General features: G+C 33.3%; 1 protein-coding gene across 3 annotated transcripts; it reads left to right on the plus strand.

The window, feature by feature from the left end:
* Positions 3,303–15,107, plus strand: LOC18598155 (serine/threonine-protein kinase CTR1). Of its 3 annotated transcripts, none has more exons than XM_018121720.1 (16): positions 3,307–4,072; positions 5,116–5,417; positions 5,509–5,653; positions 5,838–5,941; positions 6,339–6,547; positions 7,204–7,617; positions 7,741–7,781; positions 8,080–8,148; positions 9,204–9,304; positions 9,465–9,549; positions 9,669–9,767; positions 10,460–10,528; positions 10,625–10,756; positions 11,401–11,495; positions 11,598–11,805; positions 14,911–15,107. In XM_018121720.1, exons 1-15 carry the CDS (start codon positions 3,458–3,460, stop codon positions 11,704–11,706), a joined length of 2,589 nt encoding a protein of 862 aa, XP_017977209.1. In that variant the 5' UTR covers positions 3,307–3,457; the 3' UTR covers positions 11,707–11,805; positions 14,911–15,107. The 3 variants fall into 3 exon arrangements, with proteins under 3 accessions (XP_017977210.1, XP_017977209.1, XP_017977208.1); XM_018121719.1 differs by lacking the exon at positions 14,911–15,107 and adding an exon at positions 13,472–13,811 and having other exon boundaries at positions 3,308–4,072; XM_018121721.1 differs by lacking the exon at positions 14,911–15,107 and having other exon boundaries at positions 3,303–4,072; positions 11,380–11,495; positions 11,598–11,648.

The raw sequence follows: 15,421 nt of genomic DNA on the forward strand, positions 1-15,421 counted from the left end.
AGAGATGAAAAATAAACTTATGGAATCCTAGTATTAACTTATATTTAGATTTGGCATAAACTAATCTAAATTGCATGATATTCTTTGTAAAAGATTATACACACACACAGAGAAAGTTCATTCGACAAATAAATTTTAGTAATATAACAAAAAAAAAGGAGAAAATGAAAAGAAGAAATCAAAGTCATGCAAACCCATGTAGAAGATTGATGAAAATTATGTGTCGAACTTAAGCTCAGAAATGATAGTTAGGGGATCCAACTTAATACTTACCAAAAATGTAAGAGGAAAAGTAAAGGGAAAAACCAAAACAAGAGAGGTAAAAGGCCTCATGCACCAAAGCAACCAAAACAAGGAAAAACACATATGCCTTTTTCATGTTCATGATTAGGGATGTCAATGGATAGAGTACTTGTTAATTTTGAGATACTCGAACCTCGATTAGTAAATAGGATACCTAAACCCTATAATTATTTGAATATTTTTTAAATTTGCTATCCTAACTTGAACCCTAATACATACCCACTACCCAATAATTATCCGAACCCGTTTAAAAATCCAATTATATAAAAAAATTATTAAAATGCTCTTAAGGGATACCAAATTACCAAAACCTAAATCCGAATTCGTGTTTATATATAATAATATTTCCATCCATATTACATATAATTTATAAAAGCACACAAACAATAACATTTAAATTTAAATAATCAAAAATAAATATATCAAATATCAACTTAAATAACTAAAAATAAATATCCAAACAACAACTTAAACAACATTACAAGTTTAATTAAGTATATAGGTTTGTTATTAATTGCTTGAAATTAAAAAAAAATAGTTAGGTTCCAAAGCTATTCTAATCTCACACCTTCTTTTTAAGTATATATTTTATAAATTTATATAAATAAATGTATATATATTATAATTAAAAATTTTAAAAGTTACAATTTTGATAACGTTACCATAAAATAGAAAGTAAATATGTTTATATATTTAAAGTATATATACTAAAAGTATATATATAATAGTAATTATATTTTTTATAAATTAATACAATATATAGAGTATATGTATTAAAAGATATTACAAGTTAATTAATAATCATAGTTTCATGAATTAATTTAATTAATAATATAGGTTTGGCTTTAATTACATAAAATTAAAAAAATATATAATTGGGTTCGCATTTCGGGTACCCAAGGAGTGGTACCTAAATCCTACCCGAATTCGATACGGGTACTAAATTACTACTCAAATCCTATTCGAACCCGATTATAGGGTATCTTAATTCTATATAATCGATCGGATACTCGTGGGTACCTTGTTACAAGGTACCCATTGCCATCCTTATTTTATGATCTCAATGCATTCTCATGAAAAGGGTACCAAATTAAAAATCACATGGAAGGGACTAGTGATAATTTAGTGAATTATATAAATGATAATATCATTAATTCATCATCTAAACTGTATATCACAGGTAACTATGTCTCAAAATTTTGTTTATCATATAAATTTTAACGGATTACATATAAAAAATGTAATTTATTTACTAAAAATAAAACACAATAAATTTCCATAGAATTTACAATTCTTTTGAAAATACATACAAGCTGTAAAGTAAAGGAAAAAGAGGGTAAATATTTGTACTAATTTGATTGTAGGGACGAAGCTAGCTAATTTTTATTGGAGGGCCAAAGATGAAAAAGGTATAAGGGTTAAAAATTAAAACTAATATGTTGAACTTAAGAAATAATCAAAAGATTCATAATATACAATACTTTTATATAACATGTAAATCAAAAGAAATAAGAAAAAAAAGATTTATAATAGTTTAATAAGTATCGAGTTTTACTTGAAAAGCATCCATTTCTTTAAGATTGAGTTTAAGACGTTTTGATTCATATTACTCTTTTTCATTATTTGAACTATTGAGGTTTGATTGTTCAAATGTAGGAGAATTATTTAGAACTTACTCATGCTTTAATTAAACTAGATTTTTTTTTTTCGAAAAATGTTTTTATTGAACCTCTAATTGACCAAATACTCTTAAACCGCTCAAAAACTTATAATGGTTGCTCAAAAAAAAACAAAAACGTCCAACAACAAAAAGAAGGGCAAGCACATCAGACCATTAACATAAGAAAACTTAAAACCAGATCCTAGTCAATATGTAGCCAACATTCAATATTCTTATTTTATTTTTATTTAAATTTAAAATATTAAATATAAAATTATAATATATAAAATATAAATAGTTAAATGTGATATACAGGATTTTATACAATGGTTAAATATATAAATAGTTAAATAATATAAATAGAAAGAAGAAGATAAAAAAAATTTTTACTTTCTCTTAATTTCAGATAATGATGGTGAGTGATCTCTGTCATTTCTTATCCAAGTTCAGAAGCTTATAAATGTTTTTTGAAAAATAAAATATATTTTAATGGTGAGTTATAGTGAAAAGATTAAAGTAAAAATAAAAAAAAAGAAAAAAAGAAAAAGAGAGAACGAAGTGTAAAAAAACTTAAATTAGGATAATGTTAAGTAAGATTTATGAGATCATTTTATTAATTATTATTTATATTAATATTAAAATAAAATATTATTTTGAGAAAACCATTAAAAATATATTGTAAATTATAATTTCATAAATTTTAAAAAAAATTATTAAAAAATATATAATAAATAAAAATTTTAAAAATTTTAGAGAGATCATTAATATATATATATATATATATATATAATAAAAACTTTAAAAATTTTGGGGGGCATGGCCCCAGAGTTGTATTACCCTCCGCCCCTGCTTGATTGATTGCTGGAAAAAACCGACTTTATTAGGGCGTGACGTAAATGTGAAAAACGCCTAATATATATATTACATATATTTTTTGCTCGTGTCCAGGTTCATGCACATAGCTAAATAGCTAATCCCTATTTGCATACCTTTTATTTTTTTTAAAAAAAGAGAGAATTAAAGAAAGTCTAACCTGGCAAACGCGCGCGCGTGAGCTAACGTGTTGATTCAGTTATCCATTTTACAAATAAGGAATGTACCGGTAGCCATCGAGCCAACCAAACAAACTCATACAGGAAATCTTAATATTTGGAAAAAAAGAAAAAAGAAAATCATCCAATCAGCGTGTCAGCTGTGAACCAGAAATCCGGCTTTTCGGCATTTCCCCAAAACACCCCCAAAAGCCAAAAAGGAAACGACGAGAATATTACGATTATGCCACCCAATAAAAGTGGGATCGCTTTCTGTTTCTTTCTCTCTCCGACAACTCAAATTCTAGAAAGAGAAAAAAAAAATAGTAAATAAGGTTTACCAAAAGGACAAAACATTTATAGAGAGAGAAAAAAATAAGGCTAAAAAGCTTGAAATCTTCAGCAATGGCGGTTCCTAGGGTATCTAGGGTTTTGTGATCGGCGATTTCTTTACAGATTATCAATGGAAATGCCCGGTCGAAGATCCAACTACTCTCTCCTAAGCCAGTATCCGGACGACCAGTACTCCGTTTCCATTTCAGGAGCTCCACCTCCCTACTACGATTCGCTTTCGAGTGACGCCACGAGTAATAAGAACAATAAAGTGAAATCGGAGAGAGGTTTAATAGATTGGGATCAGAATCAGAGTCAGAACCAGCAACAAGCGAATCGAGTCGGCGGCGGTGGCGGGGGAGGAGGAGGGAATATTTATGCTTCTTCGATCGGGCTTCAACGGCAATCGAGCGGGAGTAGCTTCGGTGAGAGCTCGTTATCGGGAGATTATTATGTGCCGACTCTTTCTACGACGGCGGCGAACGAGATTGATGCATTCGTGTATGGTCATGATGAAAGCTTTAGGCACGGGGATTTGAGAGCGAAAGTTGGGGGTTCGTCGTCGGGGAAAAGCTGGGCGCAGCAAACGGAGGAGAGTTATCAGTTGCAGTTGGCGTTGGCTTTGAGGCTTTCTTCGGAAGCTACCTGTGCGGACGATCCGAACTTTTTGGATCCGGTTCCAGATGATTCCACAATTCGAACGGCTAGCTCAAGCTCTGCCGAGACAGTTTCCCATCGGTTCTGGGTAAGTTTTCTGGTGGTTTTCTTTGTTCGTTACACTGTGAGCTTGTTTAAATGAACTTAATGCCCAGTAATGCTAGGAGATTGGAGAAAGATGCCTAGGTGAATGGATTTTGTTTTTATATAAGTTTAAAGATTTGTTGCTAGATAAACCAGATGAGTGTGTGAATTCTTACCTTGTGTTATGAATCCTAAATGTTGCATAGAATAGGATGTGAAAAGCTGGTTGTTGCTAATATTAGTTTTCCGTTGGTTCAGGGATAGGTCAATCTGAACTGTTGGTGAGAGAATGATTAATTGGCATTTGGAAAATATTTGTTATTTTCAATTCAAAAAAAAAAAAAAGCATTATAAAGCAATGGCAGTAGCTCCTTACTGTCATGATCAAATTGTAGTAGCACCCATGATAGGGCCATGTCAATCATTCGTGAATTATTACTTCTCTGGTTAACCATGAGTGGGTGGATGTGGCATGAATGGTGTGTGTGCATACATAAAGAACTGGAATAGCCTTTACAACAACTACGTACAAGTTAAAATATGTGTGGAATGATTACTTACTTTTATTTTTTCTTCTTTGTGGTTTAACCAAACTATTAAGATTAGGATTTTCTTGACCATTCAGTTAGTCAAAAATGTTTATTTAGCTAGCATGCTATTTAGAGAAATCTGAATGCTTAGAGGTTGAAAATGTTGAGGAGGGAAAAGTGCTGTATTAGATGGAATTTGGTAAAGGTGTCTACTCTACAATGGGTGCATGTGCGAAGGGTAATGCATTATTATCTGCATTTTGGTGATTTTTGTTATTCTGATATTTGGTGAGTGTATCTACACCTATGTTATATAATGTCAGTGTGGGTAAAATGGGAGTATGTAAGCTGCACTGCATCTGCATAGACATGCGCTGACTGGGAAGTTAGTTAAGTTTCAGGAATAAAAGAGTGAAATAGTTTTATGTTTGTCCTTTTCTTCTTCCTATTATCGTTGGCTGATAAAAATGTATTTGGAAATTCAATTATACTGCCATTTCAATGTTATGTGCATCAGGTGAATGGCTGCTTATCATACTTCGACAAAGTTCCTGATGGGTTTTATTTAATTCATGGAGTGAATCCATATGTCTGGACTGTGTGCACTGATCTGCATGAACATGGTCGAATTCCATCAATTGAATCTCTAAGATCTGTTGATCCTACTGTCGATTCACCATTAGAAGTAATATTGGTTGACCGAAGAAGTGATCCCAGCTTAAAGGAACTCCAAAATAGAGTCCACAACATTTCTTGTAGCTGCATAACTACAAAAGAAGTTGTTGATCAGCTAGCCAAGCTTGTCTGCAGTCGCATGGGGTGAGTTATCTACGCCATTAGTGTACGATTTTTCAACATTCATGCATTTTTGTTGCACCTTGGTGACAAATTGTTTTATTTCTATCCCAAGGGGTTCATCTGCTACAGGAGAGGATGACTTTGTTTCCTATTGGAGGGAGTGCAGTGATGATTTAAAAGATTGCTTAGGTTCAGTTGTGGTTCCTATAGGTAGCCTATCTGTTGGCCTCTGCAGACATCGAGCTTTATTATTCAAAGTAAGGTTCTAAGTTTTTGTGGTGTTCTCTTTCACCTGAGATCTTATGAAGTATTTTTCTCTTTAATTATAGTTGGTTTTTTATGGCTTCACTACATTTTAGTGGGAGTAAGTTACCTGTTATCAAATGTGTTTCACTTCGAAGGAGAGAGGATTCATTCATAGTTCAAATATAATTTACTCAGGTGCTAGCTGACACAATTGATCTGCCATGTCGGGTTGCGAAGGGCTGTAAATATTGTAAAAGAGATGATGCTTCCTCCTGCCTTGTTCGCTTTGGCCTTGACAGGTAATTTTATATTATGACTGTGGTAATTTGGTTGGTGTTAATTATTTTTGCTTAACTTTGTTTCTGATTTATTGTCTTTTTCCTTTAAATTCTGAAGTTGTCATTTCTTTAGTGCGATTTTGTTTTTCAATGGCAATAATTTGCTGGCAAAATAAACTGTGCATTTTTTATTGACATTATTGTTTGTTTGTCATGCGGAAACTGAACAAATTCTTTGAAACAAAAATTACCTAATTCCACCTGCTATTTGACTTGCATGGTAGCAATGTGTTTGCTTTTTGTGGTTCTTGCTTCTCATTTTGGTCTATGATTTATAAAAAAGTTAGTGTCTGATTTATCTTGGTGATTTATTTGCTATACACATGAAAAATCTCATTAATGGTCGTTTTGATTTCAGGGAGTATCTTGTTGATTTAATTGGGAACCCAGGTTACTTATGCGAGCCCGATTCCTTGCTCAATGGTCCATCTTCCATCTCAATTTCTTCCCCATTGCGTTTTCCATGTCTCAAACCAGCTGTACCTGCCATTGATTTCAGGTCATTGGCCAAACAGTATTTTTCAGACTGTGAATCACTTAATCTTGTATTTGATGATGCTCCAGCAGGTAAATTTTCAGTTACTGTTTATATAATGAGCTTTAATGAATGCCCTTTATTTGCTTTGAGATTTTAGCCTTTCACTTGGCTTGAAGTATTTAGTTTTTTTGATTATCTAATTGGGAATGCTGAAAAGCTTTTCATAAGTGAATTGCCTTCATTGGTATGGTGTTGATCAAAGATTAGGTGCAGAGTTTCAAGTTTTTTATAAAAGTTTTGCTGTGTATTCACTAATTAAAGCAATTGATAGTTGCTTCTCTGCCTTTGTAGTGTTGCTATAACTTAACAGTTTCTTATTCAGCATGGGTTTTTTGCAAAAATTTCATCCTGGAGTCGTATCAAGGCATTGTCACTTTAAGTTACAAAGGAAACCAGAATAGTTACTCTGGCAGTTAATATGTGGATAGGCATTAATAAATTAAATTTGAGCTGGTGTTCGATATTGCCAATTGCTTCTTTTGTTGGTTGCCCCTTATAACACTGTTGAGGCTGTCATTTCTACATTTGTAATACACTTCGAATTTTGATATGAACTTCGGGGTGCATTTTTCAAAGTAATATATTATTTATATGGGTAATTTTTGTGACTTAATGATGTACATGGTAACTTGTGATTCCTTATTTATCTGCTCTGCAAGTAAGCTATCGTTGTTTGTCATTTCAGGAGCTATTGAAGAAAATCCTGGATTCTCTCTTTATCCCAAGAAAGTCGATAAGATTGTAACAGGCAGAAATAACCTGGTGCAGATATCAAGCAATATGGATGATATTTCGCAGTTGCCCCTACATCCTAACATTGCGCGGCCAACTGCTCATGATAGAGATTCCCAATATTCACAGTCTATAATTCACTCAAAGAACATTATTAAAGATCCTTTAAAGCGCATCTCTCCAATAGGGCATAGAGATGTCCCAATTCTACTCTTGTCTGATCCAATGGGGGATTCTGATAAGGATTCAAGGTATGCTGAGGGCAGTCAACTTGTTCCCAGCAAGCCAAGTAGAGAACTTGCCCTTGAAGTTGATGATTTGGACATTCCATGGAATGATCTTGTTTTAAAAGAGAGAATTGGTGCTGGTATTTGCTGGTCCCTTTCTGAAGAGCATATATTTTTACAGAATAGAGAGACTATTCTTTGGTCATAATTCATGCAGTTATGGTTCTATTAATGTACTTAGGTGTATACTATGTTCTTTTCAGGTTCTTTTGGAACTGTCCATCGTGCTGAATGGAATGGCTCGGTGAGAATCCTTTTGATTATTTTTATGAGAGTGAATTTTCTGTTCTTTATTCCATTTTATTTTGGAGTTTGGTCAGTTTTTGGTGATGTTTTGACTTTCAAAGTATTCAGTGCTTTTGAACTGGAGTTCCTTAGTTAACAAGTTTTCTTGATGTATTTCATTTAAACTAATTTAAAATTGTTTTCAGTTGCATGATGTTTTGATAGGAACGCACCATATGCTGGTCAAATTCTGCCATTCTGGTGTGTTGGTATTGTTAATTACTCTTCATCTAAATAAACATTACTTTTAATTACAGGATGTCGCTGTGAAAATTCTCATGGAACAAGACTTGCATGCTGAACGCTTTAAAGAATTTTTGAGGGAGGTATGAATTTGCCAACATATTTACCGGACTTTGTTCCTGAGATTAAGACTCTGTTTGGTAACCAGGAAAATAGCTTCCAGAAGACTACTTCTTCCTTTTCAATGTTTGGATGGCAGAAAGTATTATGGTTAACAGAAAAAAAGAGGCCAAAACGTGGAAATTGTCTTCTTTTTTCTTGGGCAGAAGACAATTGCTGAAGACACATCACAGCATTCATCCTTCACAAACCCTTGAGCCATCAAGGCCCAAACCCAGCAACTGGCCAAAACTGCCTCCCTTCCCCTCTGCTGGCAACAGCCTCCTCCGATCTCCCTTTCATTCTCCTTTTTTCACTCTCCCTTTCTCCTACAGTCTCAACCCACTCTTGTTTCTTTCTCTCAATCGACTTTCCCTCTCTTCACTAATCTTCTCTTTCATTGCTGTTTTTGCTCCACCATTGCTGTCAAGCTTATAGGCAACATAACAACCAGTTTCTATCTTCCATTTCTCCTTCTCTTCTTCATTTATTGAACTCTATCTCTCTGCTCTACCAGCCCTCAAGGTCCCCCCAAATCTCCTTTGATTTCATTTGTTTTTATCCTAAAATACAATCACATAACCGATTACTGAATATAATATTTTTCTTTAGTTCATTGAGGTTGCTCTTTTATTAATTTATTTATGTGAATTTGGTGATGTGGGTTTTCATGGTTTTTCTTGGTTGTGGTTTGTAGTTGCAGCTAAATCTAAATGAAAATGATGAAATTTTGCGATGTGATTACCCTTTAACGAAAATAAAAAACAATGATATAATGGTAGTTTTTTGTGTAGTGACTTTTAGGTATTTATATTTTGTAAATCTTGATAAAATCTTTCATTATATTCCAACCACCAAAATATTTATCATAGTGATATCCAAACATTAGAAAATGTTCTCATTTTTAGGGAAGTTGTTTTAAACAGAATATCTACTTTCAGGGAGTTAATTTCTGGTTACATAATGGAGCCTAAGGAAACATCAATTTTATGTTCATGTTCTTGATATGATGTGTTGTTTCACCTCAATTGTTTGTTAGGTTGCAATAATGAAACGTCTACGGCATCCAAATATTGTTCTTTTTATGGGAGCAGTTACTCAGCCCCCAAACTTGTCCATAGTGACAGAGTACTTATCAAGGTTTGTTACTGTTTTTCTTTTTTTGGAAATACCCCTTTGTTGCACTCCATTTGAAAAATGAAAAAAAAAAAAAGAAAAATTTATGACTGCTTTTTAAGGCTATACTCATTTTAGAAGTTTGAATTGTTAAGTGGACTAAAACCTTGACTCTAATTTGCAGAGGTAGCATGTATAGGCTTTTGCATAAGCCTGGTTTGAGAGAGGTGTTGGATGAGAGGCGTCGGTTGAGTATGGCCTATGATGTGGTGGGTATTTTTAAAGGTTTTGCTTTTTACCTTTGGTTTTATTTTCCAACATCTGATGGTATCATCCTTATATTTTGTACATTATTTTGGTCTAAATCACCATGTTTTTTTACACACAGGCAAAGGGAATGAATTATCTTCATAAACGCAATCCTCCTATTGTTCATAGAGATTTAAAATCTCCAAATCTTTTGGTTGATAAAAAATATACAGTGAAGGTAAGGACCAGAATGGTGCCGTGTGCCTCTCCTTATTGTTTTCACCTAATGATAATGTGATAGTAAGCATAAAATCTTTTGCCGTTTCCAGTTACTTATTTTTGCAATGGAGCAAACCAAGTGATTGGCTTCTTTCATTTGTGAATTGATAATGGAAACTAGATAGTTCTCAAACCTTATAATGTTGTTCCATTTGTTAAACGTAGCCCTGGGTTAACTGTTGATAATAGTTCTCAACTAGTTTTCTGTAATCATATCTGACATTTTATATGGTTGGAGCCAACCTTGTTTACTTTTTGCTTGTAATTTATATCCGGTGCCTGTTTAATGCAAATTTCTCTCTAAAGTTTTCTGGATTTTGGGCCTGTCAGGCGATATTGCTTCAGGATTTATTCAGTCAAGAAGAGGCAACTACTATTTTATTATCTCTTGAATTTAATATTGCATTCTGAAAATGAAAACTAATTGTGTTACATCATTTTCATGGCTCCTGCTTGGTGTTACATTCTTTATGGTGATGTTAACATAACTATGATGAATGTGGTTTTACGAACTTCTGTTGAAGTCCACACAGAGTCTTTTTTATGGCTTGCAAGTTTGTTTGCTCTGTTGTAACCTGTAGAGGATAGTCCAGTAGATTTTAAGTCCTTGTACACATAAATTTTCCTCACATTGCCTGGTCTCTACTTCAGGTTTGTGATTTTGGGCTTTCTCGTTTGAAGGCTAACACATTTCTTTCATCCAAGTCAGCAGCTGGAACTGTAAGTTATATTAATTCTTAACAATATCCTTTTTAGTTACCATAGGTTACTGTTTGTTGCTGCACAATATTAATAAATATATGTTTTATATATTAGCCTGAGTGGATGGCTCCAGAAGTTCTTCGTGACGAGCCATCAAACGAGAAGTCTGATGTATACAGTTTTGGTGTAATTTTGTGGGAGCTTGCAACGTTACAACAACCTTGGGGCAACTTAAATCCAGCACAGGTTTGTTAAGACATTATAGATCTTGGTCCACAAAATTTTATCTTGCTGATGGTTTAGTTTTTATGTGCTTGATAAGGAGCATCTTGAAATTTTCCTCGAAATTAAATTTTTTTTTTCATTATAGACAGCATTCCATAGGTTCCAAGTTGGTTGGAATAACAATAACATGGCAATTGAAAATTTTCTTGGAGAAGAACAAACCAATTTTTTATGCACCTTGAACAACCGTACAACCTGACCTATAGGTACATGCTATATGGAATGAGGACATCTTATATTCAGATAACGTTCAAATTTGTCTATTTAACATAATGTTTGTAAGTGAGGACCTCAAGTTTTGTGCCTCTGAAAAAGGTTTGAAGCTCATTGCCACAAGCAAATAGGTACTTGCTCTGTGAAAATTTTAGCAGCTTGCACTTTGTGAACTGTCTAACAGAATTAGCTATGTATTGCACTTTGTGGACTGTCTAACATACCCCTCAATGAACATTAAGTATTAGATATATCAGTTCGTTCTCAATACCTTTGAAGCTTAGGTTTTCTGCTACTAAAACTATTTTGTAAATTTGCATAATTTTTCATGCAAGGGTATCTTCTGGAGCTAAATTTCTAACAAGATGTAGCCAATGTAAACTGCCTCGTAGGTTGTAGCAGCTGTTGGTTTCAAGGGCAAAAGGCTTGATATTCCGCATGATTTGAATCCTCAAGTGGCTGCCATAATTGAGGATTGTTGGGCCAAGTAAGTAAAATTCTTTTCTGATATGGAGATTGTTAAGAAAATTTTCCTGTCTAAGCTATTTATGTCCCTTAATTGTCCTTGTCATTATTGATTACAACGCAGTGAGCCTTGGAAGCGTCCTTCATTTTCCAATATCATGGATCGGTTGAAATCGTTGATTAAACCTTCCACCCCTCAACCAGGGCGTGTTGACATGCCAATGCTTACCTGAATGGTTGGAACTCCCACAAAGTCTTCTTCATGCACATAATACAGCATTCTTTTTGACATTATATGCCTTGCAAGGATACATGCTGTTAAATAATCTAAGGTATGCTCTTTGAAACGCTTCAGCTTCAAAATTACCAATATGGCATACTGTCCACTTTAGGATTACTTTTGATAGTGGGATCACGGTTAGCTTCTTCTTGAGAAAAGAAGAGGAGAGCTTGAAGATTGTAAATTCCCTTCTTTAAGTTTCTCTTATCTCTTTTCCTTGAAGATTTTTACAATCAGTGAAGCCTGAGGCTTGAGGGTGTATGATGTTTAGACTGGATGGAACTTTATTTCTCTCCTCTTGGCATGTTTAGGGTGCTCATCATTTCGTGTGTAGGTGCAGACATGCACACATTTCTGCTGATGCATAGGCATTATCCCTTTCTTTGTTTATGAGAGGTTAAATTATGAAATTAGTCCTTGTATTTTATCAAAGTAGTAGATTTAGTCCTTGTACAATAATTTGTAAAAAATGAGTCCCTATACTTTGTAAAATTAATAATGTTAGTCCAATTGTTAACAGTATTAAAATTTTAGGTAAAATATCTTTACCGTCTTAAGTTTCGATCGAAATTATACGGAGATTTATTAATTTTCGAAATGGACACTTCACCCCAAAAAAAATTTTTTCGCTGGGCATGTAGGTCTAGCCGTTAGTCAACTGTTAATATTTTCGTCAACTTGTTGACATGACAAAGATAAAAGGACAATTTTACCTTTTGAGTAATTTTTATTATTACTATTATATTATTTTATTATTAATTTTTTTAAAAAAAAGCTCCCCATGTGTGAGCACCGGAGCTCCCCTGGGGAGCCTCGATTCCCAAAGGGAGCATCGGTGCTCCCTTGAGGAGCTCAATCGAGGCTCCCCTTTCTTGGTGGGCTAGGGTGCACTGATCGGTGCTTCGTATTTTTTTTATTTTTTAAAAATATAATAATAATTTTTTAAATTAATAAAAAAAGAAAGGGTATTTTAGTCTTTTCATAACTTTTGGTAATAGTGTTTGTATTCTTGGGGTGGAATGTTTATTTTGAAAACTAATGGACTTTCATGTAATTTCGATCAAAACTGAGGAGGGTAAGGGTATTTTACTCTAAAATTTTTCTATTATATATTTTAATGTGACACTTTATTGATGTAGCCTTGAATATGATGATATGTTAATGATGATTAGGCATTGTTGATCTGTTTCACAATATTCTTTTCTCTGTTTTAAATTATAGAGTATGAAAATTCTATTCTTCTCTGCCTCATAATATTTTTCCCTAAATCTCATAAATCTATTTGTATTTTAAATTATTTCTTTTCCAATCCTATTTGAAACCAGTAGTTCACATTGGACAACTTCAAGTCTGCACTTGTAAATTCCATGTCAGAGCTTGGTCACGTCATATCAACACTATTATTGCAATATTCATGAAATGTTACTTCATCATTACAATGTCATTAGATTCATCGTCACATTAGTAAGAAAATGCCATGTCAATATAATCAAACGTTATATCAACATAGATAATAGAAAATTTTTAACATATTAAACTAATATTGTTAATTTTGGAAAGTATAGAGATTCAATTTTTACAAATTATTATATAGGGATTAAATTCACCACTTTGATAGAGTATAAGGATTAATTGCATAATTTCACCTTTATGAGAATTATCAGTTTTAACTGCATTTTTTGGTATATTGATACTTGCATTCATGTGATTCTTTGCAGAATTGTTGTTGTACATGTCTGTTCTCTTAGTGAATTGGGGCCTCTGATTGTTAACATGGACTAAAGGGTTGTGGTCAATTCTGTGTTACACCCTCTTGCCAAAGATTATTGTTTCCATAAGTAATTCTCACATGCAATTACGGGAAAAAGTTGTATCATATTGTTTCTCATAGTTTTGTATGTAAAGATTGCAACTGAAATTAGTTCAATGAGAAGCAGCTCATCGGCATTCTGCACTAACCGTTTCACTCGTAACTGACATAGTGATGAGGCTAAACCATCGGGGAGAGAATTATGTATCTACCATGCGTTCATAAAAAGTTTTAAATCTGATTGGTGTTAATATTACATAATTAGTCAACTTTTTCTAAAAGAGTTTTACCTTCTTTTCCAAAAGGATTTAGTAAGAACTTTTTCGGTGCCTAATTTGATTTGATTTTCATCCCAGTGTAAGGATTCTCCTTTTGCTATTCCCTGTTTCCTGAGTAGTAATCAAATGCTCTATAATAGTTAAAAGGGTGTCATCTCCCTTTAGAACAAAGTGGTATAAGGGAATTCTTGGACGGCACCTTAGTCTCCCTTTTAAACAACACTACGGGTTCCGTCTTGGAAAGTGAGATACTACCCTGTTGGGACTCACGTGGAGCGGCTGAAGTGGGTCGCCAGGTTCTGTAACAAGATAAAAGTAGTTCTTTTGGGATGGATGCACACAGATGGAACGAGGCAAAATTTGATTTGAAGTTGTTGAACCGCGATTCGTCACATAAATAGTCCATTGCATTGCGTACATCCAACCTTTTTCAAGCACTCTGCACCCCTGATTTTAATCTAGCTGCTGTAACTTTCAATCTCATTGTATCTTTATCAATCTCACCACATCGATTTTTTTCTTTTGCATAGCACAACGTCGGTGTTTTGGTTTCATTAATCTCACCGTATTGCTATCGAGCTCATCACATAGTTGTTTTGGTTTTAAATTTTATATAATAATTAATTTATACTTAATCAAAGATTTATTATAATAAGAATTTATAACACAAAAGTGTATTTGATTTTTGCTCCATGATTTGATATTGAAGACTGTATTAATCAAATTAATTGTTGGTTGGGATTCAGCGCGGTAAGATTTTTTTTTTAATCTATAAGATTTTTTTTGTTTTTTTGTAAACAAGAGTCTTACATTTATTGAATTTAGTAATTATCTTAAAATTTAAATTGTTTATTTCAAAAGCATGATCAGTAATAACTAACATAGAAATAAAAATTAAATTTCATTTAAATGACAATACATTGCAAGTGTTTTTCAATAAAAGTTTATGACAAGTGTTTAAATTCAAGCATGTTGTTCGTGCTAGCTTTACTTTCACCTCTTTCTTGTTGCCAACCATAAGCTTAGCTTCTTCCTTATTTGGCTTCCTCTTGCTTATAAATCTTGCAAGGTAAAAGCGACATGTTTAGTTGCATCACTATCAAGCCACCAAGAATTGGACAAGGTCTACAACAAAAGACGAGTTACCTTTGTATCTGCATTTCTTTAACCAAGTTTTATATTTGAAAGATTCTTGTATCTTATGTCCTTTTTTCTTGCAAAAGAAACATTTAAGTTTCTCCTTGAGAAATACTTTTAGACCCTTTGTACTCACAAATTGTCCAAATTCTTTCTTTTATGAACTAGATTTTTAGTGGACTATCTTAACAATGTAGTTCCTAGCTCTTCCCATCCCATCATAACTCATGGAATAAAGTTCTTCTTGCTTATGAATCCATTTGGATGCTACTTGCCATTGCTGCATATCATGACTATGAGATCTAACATATGGATGTGAAGACTGCATTCGTTAATAGGAATTTACAAAAGGAAATGTATATGACACAACTAGATGGTTTTTAGATCCAAATCTGAAACCAACAAGGTATGAAAGATTTAAAAGTCTGTTTATGAACTTGAAG

Source organism: Theobroma cacao, chromosome 5 (genome assembly GCF_000208745.1).
Source record: "Theobroma cacao cultivar B97-61/B2 chromosome 5, Criollo_cocoa_genome_V2, whole genome shotgun sequence".
In the NCBI taxonomy this organism is placed as follows: Eukaryota; Viridiplantae; Streptophyta; class Magnoliopsida; order Malvales; family Malvaceae; genus Theobroma; species Theobroma cacao.